The following is an 18,857-nucleotide window of genomic DNA, read 5'->3' as shown; positions in this document are numbered from 1 at the left end:
GTGATGCTGCATCCTGAACTACTATTTCTTCATCTTTACCTTCCACTTCTCCCTCAGCAACAAGTTGTTGTAGATCAGCTGTAGAGAGGTCTTCACAGTGAGACTCAAGCAGTTCTTCAATATGCTCACTCTCCCCTTCTTCAAATCCAACTTGCTTTGCAAGATCAACGCAATGACCTTTGATTCTTGGGAGCTCCTCTGCCTGATCAAAGCCTTTAAAATCTTGAATAAAGCCTGGGAGAAGCTTCCTCCAAACTGCATGCAAGCAGTCCTTACCGACATTACCCCAGTCCTCCACAATAATGTCAACTGCATTCTTGATGTTTAAGCTCTCCCAAGATTGAAGAACACTGTCCCTAAGCCTCTCAGTGGCTGCAATCAGCTTTTTAAATATATGCGTTAAATAATAAGCTTTAAAAGCTGCTATTACAGCCTGGTCTCTGGGTTGAAGGAGAGAGTTGTGTTTGGGGGTAGAAACAGCACTTTGATGTTTTCAGAAAGCTCACCAATGGTGGGAGGATGGCTTGGTGCTTTGTCCAGGATAAGGAGAACCTTGAAATCCAAACCTTTTTTCCTGCTATACTTTGTGAAAACATCTTACAAAAAATCATGAAAAGGATCATAAAAAATTGTTCTCTCATCTAACTTCTTTTGCTTGACTTAAAGTAGATGCCGAGAGTAGATTTAAAGTAACCTTTCAAGGCTCAGGAGTTGGCTGAATGGTACACCAACACAGGCTTGAGCTTTAAGCCGCCACGAGCATTGGCTCCCAGCAGCACAGTCATACAATCCTTTGCCACCTTAAAGCCTGGAGCATGTGCTTCTGCATAAATATGTAGGTTCTTAATAACATTCGCATCCAGTATAAATCTTTCTAATTCAAATTGAAAATTTGATTTCAGCTGTAGCCTTTTCCATTAATTAATTTTTTTTTACTTTGGGAGAAATGCATGCTCATTATCTGCGCTGGCAGTTTTGTCACATAACTGTAACTTATGAAAATCGTAACGTTCTTAAAACCAGCCACTGCCAGCACTAAATGCAGGCACATCTGCAAGGTGTTCAGCTCTTTTTGTTAGATCTTCATAAACTGATAAAGCTTTCTCTTTAATGGTGAGAAAGATAGTCCCAGATTGCTTTTTAGTTTGATTTTCTATCCACACACTTAGCTGCTCCATTTCCTCAGCTCACAGATTTGCTAGCACTCAGACTTGTTTCAGCAGTATAGCTTGTTTTAATCTTTTGTGCATTGTCCCTGATAGTCCATAAGGTCCTTTATTCCTGTTATGTGAATTACTTCACATGTTCTCTCATTACACTCAAAATACTTTATAACATCAAGCCTCTCTTCCAGTGTTGTATCCTTTCTTTTACGTTCACCACCTGCAATTTTGTCACCAGAAGCCTTCTTGCTAACATTCGTGTCACTTTGTCCTCACATTTTTGTGGATAATGCAGCAGAATTTGCAAAAAAAAACCCCAAAAATATCGGAGTACTATACCTCTCACAGAAAGCACTTCACAACAAAGTGTGAAATGATCATGTGATGCCTGTGTGTAGACTCTTTCAGCCCTAACAGTGCACATGCTCAGGACAAAGCCTGTGAAACAATTATGTGATGTTGATACATACTCCTCCATGCACCAATGGAATCATACTATAGCCAATACAAGATTGTGTTTTAGAAATAATGTTCCCCTATTCGTCAGTCGCATTACAGCCAATTTGTATTGCCAGTACATACGTTATAGCAGAACCAATTGTAATAATTGTTTCGTCATTGATGGTCAAGCCTTTAGTTGGCTTGGTCCCAGGCTCTACAATTTCTTCCTTACAAATTTCCACCTAATTTCCTTTGTTTAACTGTTTCCATTAGTGGAAGAATCAAACGCCAGAGAACATAGATTTGAGGTGATTGCCTAAAGAAGCAGTGACAACTTGGGAATAATATTTTCATGCAGTGAGCCACAAGTAAGATAGATAAAGGAGAATCAGAAGATGATGTATATATGGATTTTGATAAAGCATTTGATGACACACTGCTTGTTATGCTGCTTAATAAGACCCAGTGTTGAAATGGTGTGTTAGCATGGAGAGGGGTTGCCACAGTGCTAGAAGACACAAATATTTGTAATATATTAATTACTGGATGAGAGAAGTGAAAGTACTGTTGCCAAGTTTGCAGATGACAGATGCTGGGCCAAAGAGCCTTATCCAGACTGTCAGGATTCTAAAATAGATGGGAAGGCAAATGGTGTGGATAACGCAAGGAGGGATATAAGCAAGTTAAATGAGTGGGCAAAAGCTTATCAGATGGATTATAAATGTCCTACAGACTAAGCGGGTGGCATGGGAACCCACACAGGCCCAAGCTATGCCTGCCTCTTCAAAGGATATGTGGAATAGTCCCTCTTCCTCAGCTACACTGGCCCTAAACCTCAGCTCTTCCTCAGCTACATCGATAACAGCATCGGTGCTGCTGTGTGCTCCCACAAGGAGCCTGAACTGTTCATCAACTTTACTAACTCCTTTCACCGCAACCTCAAATTCACTTGGACCATCTCCGATACCTCCCTCTCTTTTCTGGATCTCTCCATCTCGATCTCTGGTAACCACCTCGAAACTGACATCTATTTCAAGCCCACTGACTCCCACAGCTACCTAGACCACACCTTCTCTGAGCCACTTTGCTCCAAGAATGCAATCCCCTACTCCCAATTCCTCTGCCTCTGCCACGTCTGCCCCCAGGATGCGGCGTTCCATTCCTGCTTATCCCCAGATGTCTTCCTATTTCAAGGATGACAACATGCCCCCTTCAGTGATCAAAAATGCCCTCAACCACATTTCTTGCATTTCCCACACCTCTATCCTCACATCCCTTCCCCACAACAAAAACAAAGACAGAATCCCCCCGTCCTCACGTTACACCCCATCAACCCCCGTATCCAATGCATCATTCTCCACCACTTAAGCCACCTATAACCCGACTCCACAACCAAGGATATATTTCTGTCCCCACCCCAATCTGCCTTTCATAGGGCCGCTATGTCCTCAACTCCCTCATCCGCTCTACGCTCCCCACTAACCCCACCACCCCCGACACCTTTCCCTGCAACCCCAGGAAGTGCTACACCTGCACATCCATCAATGTGGTCTACTGTATCCGCTGCTCCCAATGTGACCTCCTGTGTTTGCAACCAACAACAATACCTTCCATGCCACGAAACATTTCAACTCCCCCTCCCATTCCCTGGATGACATGTCCATCCTGGGCCCCCTCCAGTGTCACAATGATGCCACCCGGAAACTGGAGGAGCAGCACCTCATATTCCACCTTGGAAACGTACAGTCCAATGGCCCAAATGTGGACTTCATCAGTTTCAAAATCTCCCTACTCCCCACTCTTATCCTATGACCAATCCTCCCTTTCATCCCGCCTCCTTGACCTGACACAACCCGTCCATCTACTCTCCCACCTATCTGCCCCTCCCATCCCACTGACCAATCCCCACAACAGCCTGCCTGCACTTACCTATCACCATTCCCATCTACCTTCCCCACCGCCACCCCCTCTCTCTATTTACTTCCCAGCTCCCTTCCCTTTCCCCATTTCTGAAGAAGGCTCCTGACCCGAAACGTCAGCCTTCCTGCCCCTCGGATGCTACCTGGCCTGTGTGTTCTTCCAGCTCCACACTGTGTTATCTCTTAATGTGTGAAACTGTGAGGTTTTATACTTTGGCAGGAAGAATAGAAGAGCTGAATATTATCTATTATGATCAGAAAGCTCAACATGGTGAGATTTGGATACTGTTGCGTATAAATCCCAAAAACTGAGCATCCAAATTCAGTAGTAAAAAGGAAGGCAATTAGAATGGTGGCCTTTATTTCAAAGGGAATGGAATAGAAAAGTCATTGAGTATTGCTAAAACCATACAAGGCAATAGTTAGACGACAGCTGGAATATTGTAAGCAGTCAAGATAAGGAAAGAAATATGTACATTGGAGGCAGCCCAGGGAATGTTAATTAGATTGATATTAGGTATAGTGGGACTGTCATATGTGGAGAATAAATTGGAAGGATTTAGGGGATATGGACCAAACGCTGGCAATAGGGACTAGATCAGATTAGGTTGTCTGGTCAGCATGGACAAGTTGCACTAACGGGTTTGTTTCCATGTTGTATGCTTATGAGACTCTAGATTGGGCCTATGGAATTCCAATTCATTGGAATTGAGAAGAATGAGATGTGACCTTACTGAAACATACAGGATTCTTAGGGGACTTGATGCAGAGACCGATTTTAAAACAGTAAGGGAATCAAGGATTATGGGAATAAGGCAGTGAGTTGGAGTTGAAGATTATCAGGTCAGCCATGATCTTATTGTATGATGGAACAGACTTGATGGCTGAATGACCTACTTCTGCTCTTACGCCTTGTGGTCTGTTGGAGTGTTAGGATCTGGAATGTCCTATTAGGAGCAAATTACTGCAGATGCTGGAATCTGTACTGAAAACAACAAAAGCTGAAAATCATAGCAGGTCAGGCAGCATCCCTGGAGAGGGAGCAAGCCAATGTTTCAAGCCTAGATAACTCTTTATCAGAGTTTGCTCTATCTCCCCAGATATAATTTCCAGCATTTTTTTTCTGCAATGGACTGTCTGAGAGTGAGATGGAGGCATTGAAAATGGAATTTGATTGGTATCTGAATGAAAGAATATGTAGAGGAATGGGGGGAAGGTGAGGGAATGGCACTAGGTGAGCCATTTTTTTGAGACCCCAGTAAAAAAATGAACCAGTTAGCCTCTTGTATTGTAACCAATTTGGGAAGATAAAAAGTTATCTTCTGTCCAAGGTTTTGCTCATCAGTCTTGAGATCTTTGTTTCTGACTGAATGTCAAAGTTCAATTGGTAATAAGTACCTGCAGATATTTTCCAATGTTAGTTTTTGTTGATGATAGTGATTATAGTTATTGCAGACCAGATGTCTCATGATAGCAGTAGGGGTGAAGATCATTGCTTTCCTTAAGCTAACACATGGGTCAATTTTTCTTATCCACATACGTCTTTTCTTGTGTTTGCTGTGTTTCAGGTCATATTGTTGTATTCCGTATCTGTATGAGAAACCATGTGTGTATGTGTGGAGTTCTTGGGAAGACTATTCCTGGCGCTTGTATAATTCCAATCTCCTTGCAAAGATAGCAGAAAGGCTGGTAGGTGCACTACTAAGACTGCACATTTATTTGACTTGGTGTGAGATCATGTTGCGAAAAAGGATGGATTCTTAATGAAAATTAACATCTGTTATTCACTGAACTGGCAAATCAGTGTGATTTGGGAAACTCTGGACGTATTCATAAATTTAATTTGGTGTTTGTGGTTGGATATGGGCAGGAGGTGACATTCATGGTAATGTCAATGGTTTGGTAATCCGAACCCCAGGCTAACCTTCTGGGTGCATAGGTTTAAATTCCACCACGGTAGATTGATGATAATCATGTAACCTTTGTCAATTTTTGTGAAAGCCTTTGGGAAAGAAATCCTTAGCTGGTCTGTTCAACATGTGACTCCAAACTAACAGTCGTGTGATGAACTCTTACCACTGTCTTATGGGCAAATTAGAGATGGGCAATAAATGCTGGACTAGCCAGTGACATTCGCATCCCATGAATGAATAAACAAAAAATCTAACCTAAACAAAGCAATGATAACAAGTTGGGGAGGAGAATTGAAACACAAGTCACAGGACCTGTGACACCAATAAACAGTTAGGGGAGGGTCTCTAACGTTTGTGCAGGGATTTCCCAGATTCGCCAGCAACTGGGGATACTGACGACATAGGCTGGTCTGTTCCAACTGAGAAAAAGCACATTCGACTCCTGATGTTAACGCAGCTCAAAATTGGAGGAATTCAAGACCAAACCAATTTTCCTCATCTCTCACTTATCTTTCAAAGACTTTTGGTGAAATTTGGATCCATAATAAGGTAGGTAGGGGGCTCCAAAATTGGAAGCCACCCCCACCATTTTGAAAAAAGAAAATCATTACAGGGGACTTCAACTGGTTAACAATGCAGTTACATTGCCATAATATGATTGGCTGAGACGGGAAGGTGACAGTGGCATGTTCACTTTTTCACCACCTTTGGTGCAGAAGTGGGAACTGGGGACCTGAGTCATTCTTTTGGAGGAATGTCCTGAATATACCAAGGGGTCTCCCACCCCAAGATGTCACCATCCCCCTCCCCCGCCAACTTTGTGCCTTCTCACTTGGCCTTCAGAATGCCCTCTTCTCCTCCTAAAGGTGCCCAATCAGTTCCTGATGTGAGAGAGATGATGGGAACTGCAGATGCTGGAGAATCCAAGATAACAAAGTGTGGAGCTGGATGAACACAGCAGGCCAAGCAGCACCTTGGGAGCACAAAAGCTGGCGTTTCGGGCCTAGACCCATGAACCTGGGTCTGGGATTCATTGCTCTTCTCATTGTGTGCTTGCCCACTGTGGAGTGATGGGCCTGATGGGACTGTTAGATTTGCCGGTCAATGTCTCTCTGAGGGGCAAAATCCCCATTCTCTGCTTGTTCAGGCTATACGCAGAATGCTATCACAGTGGGATGGTACAGTGGGGCAGTCAGTCATCTTGCTTGTGACTTTTGTGAGTACCCCCTATACAATTCCAGCCCCTAACCCCTGTCTCTTTCAAATGTACAGGAACATGTTTAGCTTATACAGTATGGAGTCAACCCAAGAGGTGATTAGTCAGTGAGTTACTGTTTGCTCAGTGTGAATAGATCTCAGCAGGAGAGTGATTTTAAAAAATCATGGAATTGAAAAAATTGGCTGCTTTTGAAGAAAGAAAATGTTAGACACGGTTTAATGTTTCAAATTCAGTATCATGAAAGGACAGTAATGATTAATCGTCTGATTTCTTCAACCTTTTTGGACGTACATGGAATAGTGTAGCTTAGATGGGCTTGAGGCCGGTATGACAGGTCGGCACAAATCGAGGGCCGAAGGGCCTGTACTGTGCTGTAATGTTCTATGTTCTATGTTTTCAGGAGGATGGCCTTGATGACGTGGTTCACATGGTAAAGAGACCAAAGGCAGAATCACACACTCAACTTCAACAAGTCTTGAATGAGTTTGTTGCTGGATGCAGGTCTTGTTTTATTTTATCATCTTTATATATCAAACATAGAAACTATATCAGAATCTTTTTCCTTGCGTTTTTAGTTGACTTTATTTTTAACAAGAACCCAGAACCTCCTTTTCCTGCCATCAGTTCCCTGACTAGAATTTCTGAGGATACAGAATGCAGTCTCTCCTGGAAAAGATTTCTTCTAACCCCTAATTTCAGGAGAATCATGTAAAACTCAGGAGATCTGCCTCCACATTTAATCTGGGATAGTGGGGGAACTGCAGAGGCTGGAGAATCCAGGATGACAAGGTGCAGAGCTGGATGAACACAGCAGGCCAAGCAGTATCAGAGGAGCAGGAAAGCTGACATTTCGGATCTGGACCCTTCTTCAGAAATGGGGGAGGGGAAGGGGATTCTGAAATAAATAGAGATGGGGGGAGGCGGATAGAAGATGGATGGAGGAGAAGATAGGTGGAATGGAGCCAGTAAAGGTGAGTGTGGGTACTACCCTAACTCCCCACCTACACTCACCTTTACTGGCTCCATCCCCGCCACTGTGACCTGTCTGTCTCCTCTCCACCTACCCGCTTCTTTATCCATCTTGCATCCACCTCCCCCTCTTTCTCTATTTATTTCAGAATCTCCTTCCCCTCCCCCATTTCTGAAGAAGGATCCAGACCTGAAATGTCAGCTTTCCTGCTCCCCTGATGCTGCTTGGCCTGCTGTGTTCATCCAGCTCCACACCTTGTTATCTCCACATTTAATCTGCTCCTTCTGCTTATTACACCATGATTTCTTTCAATCTAAAATTGAAACCATTTGTTCAGTTTCCATAGTCTCCTTCATCCAACTCCCATTCTGGTCAGCTATCGAGATATTGCAGAAAAATCTTTGTATTCTCTTTTTTCCCCTCTCAAGTGACCAGGTAGTGATCATTTAATGAACAGATTGCAATCCAAATTCTTTATGAACATTACCCACCATTGTTCCTACCTCAATCATTTTTAAAAGGTCCGTATGATTTTCACCCTAAAGCTGCTTTTCAGAATGTCCTGCATGTTGGCCCCTCTACCATCAAGCTTGTGCATACAAAGAGCAATGATGTGACATTCAACAAAGACGGAGCAAAGCATGTGTTGGAATCTGTGAAGTGTTCACATGTAACACACATCATTCACATCCCTCCTAAACTTGACAGGTTCCTTGTTTTGAAGTGTATTTACCTCAATTCTCTCTGGATTCTTACTACTTGACAACGAGTGATAATCTCATAGGTATATCCCAGCTCATCTTCAACCCTTCAATTCTGCTGAGCAGCCTGTCCTTGTGATTAAAAGATGACTCATTTGATACCACATCAGTGGTCTTTGAAAGTCTCTTAGAAAATCCCTCTACCTTTCTGATTTTCTCCTTTCTTTCAAAAACCCAAAACCCATGTCTCAAGCTCTGCTTTTAGCCCCTAAGCTGTGCCAAATCCTCTTCCACTCCATGTTTTTGGAGTATAAAGCTTGAAGAAATATTGTTTTACAACAGAGCAGTGTCATTACCAGCATTCTGAGAAGACTGGTCAGTGAGATGTTTAAAGTCAAGCCCGATCTCTCATCCATCCTCATCTCAACTTTAAAGTCAGGTCCCTCATCTGCAGATTTTCAGAATTTCTGATCATTTTATTGTATAATTTCACAATAGAAAAGAGATTATACAAAAGGGTAAAACAAATTATTGTGGAAAAACTACAGAATATATAAGAATATAAGAAGTAGAAGCAGATGTGGGCCATCTGGCCCTGGAATCTGCGTCACCATTCAATAAGCTCATGGCTGATCTTTTCATGGACTCAGCTCCACTTACCCGCTCGCTTAAAGCATAGCACTTAATGCCCTAACTGTTCAAAAATCTATCTATTGTTGCCTTAAAAACATTCAACAAGGTAGCCTCAACTGCTTCAGTGGCAGGGAATTCCACAAAATCACAACCCTTTGGGTGAAGAAGTTCCTCCTCAACTCAGTCCTGCTCCCCCGTATTTTGAGGCTGTGCCCCCAGTTCTAGATTTACTCGCTAATGGAAACAACCTCCCTGCTTCTATCTTATCTATTGCCTTCATAATTATATATGTTTCTGTAAGATCCCCTTCATTCTTATAAATTCAATGAGTACAGTCTAGTCTACTCAATCTCTCCTCATAAGCAAACCCTCACAGTTCTGGAGTTAACCTAGTTAACCCTCTCTTCACTCCCTCCAGTGCCTGTACATCCTTGCTCAAGTTCTTCACTCCCTCCAGTGCCTGTACATCCTTGCTCAAGTAAGCAGACAAAAACTATACGCTGTATCCCAGATGTGGCCTCACCTGTCATCTATACAGCTCCAGCATTACCTCCGTACTCTTAAACTCCATTTCTCTACATGCAGTACCTGCTAACCACTGTACAAAACGCTAGTGCGGCCTCACTTGGAATATTGTGTACAGTTCTGGTCGCCCCATTACAGGAAGGATGTGGAGGCATTGGAAAAGGTGCAGAGGAGATTTACCAGGATGTTGCCTGGTCTGGAGCGCAGGCCCTATGAAGAAAGACTGAGGGACTTGGGTCTGTTCTCATTGGAGAGAAGAAGGCCAAGAGGGTATTTAATAGAGACATACAAGATGATCAGAGGATTAGATAGAGTGGACAGTGAGAGTCGTTTTACAAGGATGATGACTTCAGCTTGTACAAGAGGGCATAGCTACAAAGTGAGGGGTGATAGATTTAAGACAGATGTCAGAGGCAGGTTCTTTACTCAGAGAGTGTTAAGGGTGTGGAACGCCCTGCCTGCCAATGTAGTTAACTCAGCCACATTAGAGGCATTTAAACAGTCCTTGGATAAGCAGATGGATGATGATGGGATAGTGTCGGGGGACGTGTTTAGATTAGTTCACAGGTCGACACAACATCGAGGGCCAAGGGGCCTGTTCTGCGCTGTATTGTTCTATGTTCTATGTAAACCAACATTTTGTGATAGAAAAATCATGTAAGGATGATAGGAGGGCCATGTAACAGCTGTATGTTGGGAATGTTTTTAAATGATTCTGAAATTGTTACATCTGTCACAACTAATGTTCAATTGCTATTTTCGTGTATAAAATGGAGGAAATGGCTGAAACCAGTTGCTAGGTAATAGATGCTGATTCCTTAAGCAAATCAGTAAATATTTACCAAGCTGCATTGTACGAAAGCCACTAGAACTGTTTAAAAGTACGTTCATCAGCATTTTCTAATTCTCAATTGGGAGATGCTATATTACTCATAAAATAAAGGTTGACTATTTGTTTTCTTGTGCTAGGCAATACCACATCTACGCTGAAAAGAAAACTACAAGCAGGCCCAACTATTTGGATAGATGTCGAATTAAGTCCTTAAAGCATAGTATTGTGAGTGAATGGAGACTCGGTATTTCTAAAATGTCTTGAACCTACTTATTAACTCTTGAATGAATTTGCTCAGTTGGGAGGAGTTTGTTCTGCCTTTTGCTTTCAGTCATTAATGTATCACCACAAGGGGAAATGTTGGTGCTGGGGACACGTGATCGGATCAGTGTTGGTGGAGGCAATATTCGGTCAGTATTTAGCCAGAGTTGGAACTGCAGTTCTGCATTGGGCCAGTGACAGTAATAAGTGACTCCATACTTAACCCATGTCAGTACAGAGGATCCATATTTATTAATAAAAACTGAAAGAACTGTGGATGATGTAAGTCAGGAACAAGAATCAGGAAAAGCTCAGGCGATCTGGCATCATCTGTGAAGGAGAAAACAGAGTTAACGTTTCAGGTCCTGTGGCTAGTTCTGAGGAAGGGTCACCAGACCTGAAACATTAACTCTGCTTTCTCCTTCACAGATGCTGCCAGGCCTCCTGAGCTTTCCTAGTAACTTTGTTTTTGTTCGTATTTATTAATGGCAGGGATTTGCAATTGTGCCAGTGATAGTGTAAGGGAATCCACACTGACAGTGCTGGGAATACCTGCTCGACTGTTATCAGTATCGGCATTCCCCACTGGATCAGTGTCAGTGCTGGGAATTCATACTGGGCCAGTGTTAGTACCAGCTTTCCCCACTGAACCAGTGTCAATTCTGGGATTTCCTGGGATTCCCACTGTACCAGTGTATGTCTACAAAGACATTGCAACAGGGGATATGTGATTTATGTGACATGACAATTTCATGGTTAATTGAATCCATTTACATACCCAGGCCCAGTTCTCTGTATTTTAATTATCCTGAAGATATTCTCATTTTGAATATTTTGTATTTTATATTTTCCAGATTATATATGCAAAACAGGCACTTAGAATTATAAAGAGATTGAACAAGAAAAATATAAAGGACCAACTGAGTGAAACACATAAACTACTGGAGAAAATCAAAAAGCGAGTGGAGGAGGTGAGATCACTATCAGGGTCAATTACGAACTGCCTGAGTATTTCAGTAGGTTGTCCTGAAATTTGTACACTGGGAATTAATGTACGACTATTTCATTTCTCTCCAGTAGTTCAATGGGCTGTTGACTTGTAGTTGAATATTATGTAGGCTTCCTGGTGAGTGAGGAACTTCATTCGCAAGCCTACAGCATCGTCCAGTAGTTTTCTTCATGGAAATACTCATCTATTTTGAGCAGCAGTTGGCTGACCTCTGTCTCTGTGGGACTAATGTACATGCTACTCTTGTTCATCTGGCTGCAGATGCTCATTCCTCATTCACTATGTGCATATCCCATTTCTAATCTGCCCTATAAGGTATGCAGTGTCAGTATGTGAGCTGGTGACCGCGAAAGTGAAACTTCAAAGTGAGTTTTACTGTAACAGTCTGCTTGTTCATCATCCATTACCTGAACATGTTGCTATACCTGGGCACCTGAAAGACACAGGAGTAGAATTGTGGTGAGAGGAGAGGGGAAAGTGAGTGGCACATGCTTATCTCATCTGCAGTTTGTAAACCTGAAAAAAATTATCGGATATCAGCTGGAAAGTTATGGATGCGGATTCTGTCCTTTTCAACGGATTCAGCTTCATCACTGACCACAACCTCAGCAATGGCTTACACTGTCTCCTCAACCAGGGAGAAGAGACCCTCAGACTATAAAACATAGGAGCAGAATTAGGTTGCTGTAGAATCATAGGGTCATACAGGGCAGAACCAGGCCCTTCGACCACATCATCGATGCCAACTAGGTTTCCTGAACTGAACTAGTCCCATTGGCCTACATTTGGCCCATATCCCTCTAAACATTTTCTGCAGCAACATGGAACTATGCAACCGACCCCAGAGTTTAAAAACCAGGCAGGAAAACACACCAATGCTTCATGAGAGGCTGCACTGAGGATGTTACCAAGCATGGTAGCGAAATGTCTGTGGAACAACAAACCAGCTCGGTGAGCCAGCCAACCTCAAGAATGCTAACATTGCATTGTTAGCCTCAAGAAGTAGGATTCCCAAGCCCCTTTGTGCTTCAGATTTCCAAAATCTTTCCCCATTTATAAAATAATCTACACCTCTATTCTTCCTACTAATGTCCATAACCTCACATTTCCCCACATTGTATTCCATCTGTCACTTCTTTGCCTGCCCCCCTAGCCTATCCAAGTCCTGCTGCAGTCTCAGAGATAATGGGAACTGCAGATGCTGGAGAATTCCAAGATAATAAAATGTGAGGCTGGATGAACACAGCAGGCCAAGCAGCATCTCAGGAGCACAAAAGCTGACGTTTCGGGCCTAGACCCTTCATCACCTCTAGGCCCTAAACGTCAGCTTTTGTGCTCCTGGGATGCTGCTTGGCCTGCTGTGTTCATCCAGCCTCACATTTTATTATCCTGCTGCAGTCTCCTCACTTTCTCAATACCACCTGTACCTCCACCTATTTTTATGACATCTGCAAACTTAGCAACAATGCCCTCAGTTCCTTTGTCCACATTGTTAATGTATGACATGAATAGCTGTGGTCCCAACACTGACCCCTCTGGAACTCCCCTATTCACCAGTTGCCATCTTGAAAAAGACTCCTTTATCCCCACTGTCTGCCTTCTGCCAGTCTGCCAATCCCCTATCCATGCCAGTACCTTGCCGCAGACACCATTACTTTTAGCTTACTTAGCAGCCTCCTGTATAGCACCTTGTTAAAGACCTTGTGGAAATGCAAATAGATCATGTCCACTGACTCTCCTTAGTTTAACCTGCTCATTACCAACTCAAAGAATTTTGATAGATTAGTCAGACGTGACCTCCCCTTGATGAAGCTGTGCTGACTCTTTTACCATGCACTTCCAAGTACTCTGCAATCTCATTCTTAATAGCGGACTCTAAAATCTTATCAATGATCGAGGTTAGGTTAACCAGCCAAAGATTTTCTCTCTTCTGTCTCCGTCCCTTAACCAGGAGTATTACATTTGTCAATTTCCAGTCCTCTGACACCTCCCCCCACCCCCCCTCGCACCCCCCCACCGACTCCAGGGTGATTCCTGAAAAGTCACCACCAATGCTTGCACAGTCTCTTTGTCCATCTCCTTCAAACATTTGGGAAACAGTCCATCTGGTCCAGATGATTAATGCATCCTCGATCTTTTAGCTTTCCTGGCACCTTCTCCGCAGTGATGCCCCGGCTCGCTGAAGTTCTGGTATGCTGTTGGTGTCTTCCATTGTGAAAACTGATGCAAATTATCTGTTCATTTCCTCCAACATTGCTTTGTTCCCTATTCCTACTCCTGCAGTCTCAATTTCCAATAGTCCAATGCCCACTCTTACCTTCTGGATATATAAAAAGAAGTGTGTGGATGGCCTTACTGATTAGTTTCTGACCGCCTTTGATTAAATGATGCTTTTTTTTCTGTATGATCAAAGGAAGAGGAAAGTGTGATACACTGTGTTTGGGTTTGTATTGTTGACAATGAGCACAATATAGTGATCAGGTTTGCAGCATTGCTACATAGGTGAATGCAAGGTGAAGGTATGAAAGTAGGGATTTAAATCCTGATTGATAAAGATTCTGGGTAGATGAGAGCTGGGGGTGTGATGTTGAGTAGTATCTGAGGTTACAGATGCAGTTTATGGAATATGACAGTGAAGATGACTCTGACCATTCTTGGGAAGTCACTAAACTTCGTGTGGTGATGCATTTAGTTCCCTAGGGCTAAATAAGAAAGAAACAAACCATCATTCCTTGACATTCAATGGTCTTACATTCACTAAATTGTCCACTGTCAACATCCTGGGTTGTACCATTGACAGGGAGCTGAACTGAACTAACCATATGAGTACAACAGCTGCAGGGGTAGGTCAGAGTGTAGGACTCCTGCACTGATGAACTTACCTTCTGACTTCCCAAAGCTGGTTCTCTGTCTGTCTACAAGTTCTTCTCTAAGATCTCACCGTACTGACTTGGAAATATATTGCCATTCCATCAATGTCACTGGGTCAATATCCTGGAATTCCCTCCTTAAGGGCATTTTGAAAAGTGTCTGCAGCAGTGGACTGCAGTGGTTCAAGAAGGCAGCTCACCACCACCTTGTCGAGGTCCTGTAGGGATGGGCAAGAAATGCTGGGCCCAGTCAGCGACACCCACATTCTATGAATTTATAAATTCCTAACAATATGAGGTCTAGAATATTTCTGGTCTAGAAAAATCCTGGTAGTGCCTAGTCTGAAACCTCCCTGTTGGTGTATATTCAAAAACATTCCTGATGTTTGGGAATTTGTTTCAGATTCCAGCTCAGGGAGACTATGTTTCTTACATTACCAATCGCAGATTTGATTCCTCATTGGCTATAATCCCTTTGGAGTATTCTGAAATAATTTCTATGATTTTTCCTCAGCCACAAACACCAATCCCAGATGTCTTCATCTGGATGCTGAGCAATGGCAAGCGTTTAGCGTATGCACGTATTCCTGCCCGACAGATTCTGTACTCAGTGGCAGAGGAAGAGAAGGGAAAAGACTGTGGGAAAATTCAGACCATCATCATGAAGGTAAGCAATGATGGGGGAAGGGAGCGATGCAATGAGACCTGGGTGTCCTCATAAACCAGTTGCTGGAGTTCGGTGTGCAGGTGTAGCAGGCACTAAAGAAGTTGAATAGTGTGTTGGATTTCATTGCGAGAGGATTCAAGTACAGAAAAGGGATGTCTCTCTACAACCGTGTCCCACAGAGTGACTAATTTTTGAACTTTGGTACCATTTTCCCATGGATTGTAAGTAATAAATATTTATGAAAAGACATCAGTCACGGAATAAGACCTCACACCCAGTGGGTCGGAACAGTTTGATTGTGAACAGATGGAGATTAGAGACAAAGTGACTCAGGCATTGACTGTCAAAGGGCTATGCCTACCTCTTGGGCTATGAAGCAGCTCTTGCTTAGCAATCACCTGCTCACTTAACTTGATGCTGAGTTGGGTTCCTCGAGGACCACTCAGCTCGTCACCTTATACAGCTTTGATCCAAACATGGACAAAACTTTGATCTCAAGAGGTGAAGTGAGAATAACTTGACAATAAGGCAGAATTAAATTTAAAAAGTAAATTTACAGTCTTTTTTGCTAATAAAACTTTCTAAGGGATATGCAGAAAATGTGAGAAACCTAAGCCTGTGCCAACATTCAATGATCCTTAGAGAGAAATATTTTCTCTTTATCTCCGTCTTAAATTGAAAACAATTTATTTTTCAGCGGTATCCTTTGTTCTTGCCTGCCCTGCAAGGGGAAACATCCTTTCAGCATCCAAACTGTTAAGTATTCTCAGAATGTTATAGATGTCAATAAGCTCGTGCAGGCCCAATCATTCTTCATTTGTTAACCCTCCTATCTCACACATCAGTCACCAGAAGTGAACTGTTTCAAAAGCATTTAAACCCCTTCTTAAACAAAGAGACTAAAGCTGTGCACAGTATTCTGGATGTGGTCTCGGTAATACCGTATACAACTGCAACAAAACATTTCAATCTTTTATATTTGTTTCTCTCACAATAAAAAAAATCACCTCATTTGCATTGCTATTACTTGCTGTACCTGTGTACTAATTTTGTGATTCATCTATTAGGAGACACAACCCTTTAGGTGACTGGGACACACAGCTCAAGTCCTAGTTGTCTAAATACTTCATGAACTAATTTTAAAGGCTACTTTGCCAATCTGATTCATTCAATCAATATGTTTATTAAAATAAACCTGCTCACTTGAAGAAGAGGCTCTACAAATATCCCCATCCACAATGATGGAAGAACCCAGCATATTAGTGCAAAAAATAAGGCTGAAGCATTCGCAGCAGTCTTCAGCCAGAAGTGCTAAGTGAGTGATCCCTCTCAGCCTCCTCCAAAGGTCCTAGCATCACAGATACCAGTCTTTAACCAAACTGATTTACTCCACATGATATTAAGAAACAGTTGAAGGCATTGGATTCTACCAATGGTGGAGGCCCTCATAACATATAACATCTGGCAATGGTGCTAAAGACTTGTGCTCCAGAACTTGCCAAACCCTAGCCAAACTCTTCCAGGATAGCTACCCAACAATATTGAACAATTCCCAAATATGAATTGTATCCAAAAAGCAGGACAAAACAACTTGATCAGTTATCATCCCGTCATTGTAGTCTAAATCATCAGTAAAGTGATGGAAACTTTAATTATCAACAGTGCAGCTTTTGTTTCGTGCACAGTGACACTCAGTTTAGGTTCCACCAAGGCTTCTTAACACCTGGCAGAAGTTGCTGGAAAAAGTCAACAGGACTGGAATATCAGTGAAGAAAAAAATCAGAGTTAATGTTTTGGGCCTGGTGATCCTTCCTTAGAACTGGAAGGTCTGAGGAAGGGCGACTTGACCCGAAACATTAACTGTGACTTTTTTTCTTCACAGATGCTGCCAGACCTGCTGAGCTTTTCCAGCAACTTCTGTTTTTGTTCCTGATTTACAGTATCCATGGTCCACGGTTCTTTTGTTTTTCTTATCACTTGACATCATTACAGCCTTTGTTCAAATATGGGCAAAAGAGCTAAATTTCAGAGGTAAAGTGAGAGTGACTGCTCTTAACATCAAGGCTGCATTTGACAGTGTGCCATCAAGGAGACCTAGCAAAACTATAATCAATGGGAATCGGGCAGTGGGCGTGAATTCTCCACTTCTTGGAGTCATACCTGGCACATAGGAAGGTGAAAGTGGTTGTTGAAGGTCAGTTATCATGGTTCTAGGACATCTCTGTTGGAATTCCTCAGAGTAGCATCCTTGGCTCAACCATCTTCACCTGCTTCTTCAATGACCTTCTCTCCATTATAAGGTCAGAAGTGGGGATGTCCGCTGATGCCTGTGCAATGTTCAGCACCATTTGTGGATCCTCAGATTGCAGGAACCGCAGATGCTGTGGAATCTGAGATAACAAGGTGTAGAGCTGGATGAACACAGCAGGCCAAGCAGCATCATAGGAGCATGAAGGTTGACATTTCAGGCCTAGAACCTTCTTCAGAACCGTCAGTCTTCCTGCTCCTCTGATGCTGCTTGGCCTGCTGTGTTCATCCAGCTCTACACCTTGTTATCTCATGTTGAAATCGGCAAGATCTGGACAATATCCAGGCTTGGGCTGACAAGTGACAACTAACATAAATGCCAAGCAATGACCAGTTCCATCAAGAGAAAATCTAATGTTTGCATCTTGACATTCAATGGCATTTTCATCACTCAATCCCCACAATCAGCATCCTGGGGGTTGCCAGTGACTAGAAACTGAACTGATCTTGCTGTGTGAATAAAATCCAAACAGAAAATGATTAGGCCATAAGTAGATTATTGTGTCCATTTCTGTTTTCCACACTTCGAAAGTGATGTGAGGCCCTTGAAAGTGCGCAGAATAGAATTAAGAGAATGATTCACGTTGAAGGACTTTAGTTAGAAAATTATCTTAGAGGTGATGATGTCTTTGGAGCAAAGGGAATTGAGGGGAGGGGTAGGGTTGTGCAGAACTTATCTTTTGTGTCTTTGCTTCACTACCGTCCTTTCCTTTCTTCTGCATTTGCTTAAGCCCTGTTACATTTCAAATGTGCTTCATATCTATTCAAAGGTCTTCATCCTATTTCTGTCTGATCATTTCAGCATTTTCTGTTTATACTTTTGCAGTTTTCCAATCTCTGCTGCTTTTTCACTTGGCAACTTCCTCAAACATATTAATCAATTATTATTGATTCCATTCTGACCAGAAATTGTTCCATTGTTTTTAACCAGGCTCCAGGTGCACCCTTTGGGAATATTTTTGCGAAACTGGAGCTTTACATGTGGCTGGGTGTTACAAAATGCATCAAAAGCAACTTGAGCAGTCTGCCTCAGGAGTTTGTTCCAGTTTATGAAGAGGGTGCAAGGAGAACAGAAACTTCACTGCTGCCACCGATCAAGCTCAACAGTGACTGTAAGGGATTACTCACAGACTTGTATTCTATCCAAAGTGATGACACCTCCTTTACCAAGTCCGGTACCCCAACTCTTACACCCTCCCATATCTCCCAACTATACACTGTCCCGTATCTCTCACCCATGTACCCTCTCATACACCATCCCATATAATTCGCTTGTACACCCTCCTAAACCCTCACCACTATACCATCCCACATTTCCCACTTATACACCCTTCTGTAAACCCCACACATACACCTTTCCATAGCCTACACTTGTACACCTTCCTGAACCTCATCTATATATTGTCCAATACCGTTCACCCATATAC

The 18,857-nt window shown here is 42.7% G+C and overlaps 1 protein-coding gene across 1 annotated transcript in view; it reads left to right on the top strand.

The window, feature by feature from the left end:
* Positions 1-18,857, top strand: part of fer1l4 (fer-1 like family member 4) — a 253,912-nt gene that overhangs the window by 84,677 nt on the left and 150,378 nt on the right. The window contains exons 18-23 of the mRNA XM_059652665.1: positions 5,092-5,212; positions 7,056-7,156; positions 10,454-10,541; positions 11,432-11,548; positions 14,971-15,123; positions 18,362-18,542. Coding sequence (XP_059508648.1) covers positions 5,092-5,212; positions 7,056-7,156; positions 10,454-10,541; positions 11,432-11,548; positions 14,971-15,123; positions 18,362-18,542 — 761 coding nt within the window. The remainder of the gene's footprint in view (positions 1-5,091; positions 5,213-7,055; positions 7,157-10,453; positions 10,542-11,431; positions 11,549-14,970; positions 15,124-18,361; positions 18,543-18,857) is intronic.

The sequence above is a fragment of the Stegostoma tigrinum genome, chromosome 19 (genome assembly GCF_030684315.1).
Source record: "Stegostoma tigrinum isolate sSteTig4 chromosome 19, sSteTig4.hap1, whole genome shotgun sequence".
Classification (NCBI taxonomy): Eukaryota; Metazoa; Chordata; class Chondrichthyes; order Orectolobiformes; family Stegostomatidae; genus Stegostoma; species Stegostoma tigrinum.
This window is presented reverse-complemented; position numbering and strand designations above follow the sequence as displayed.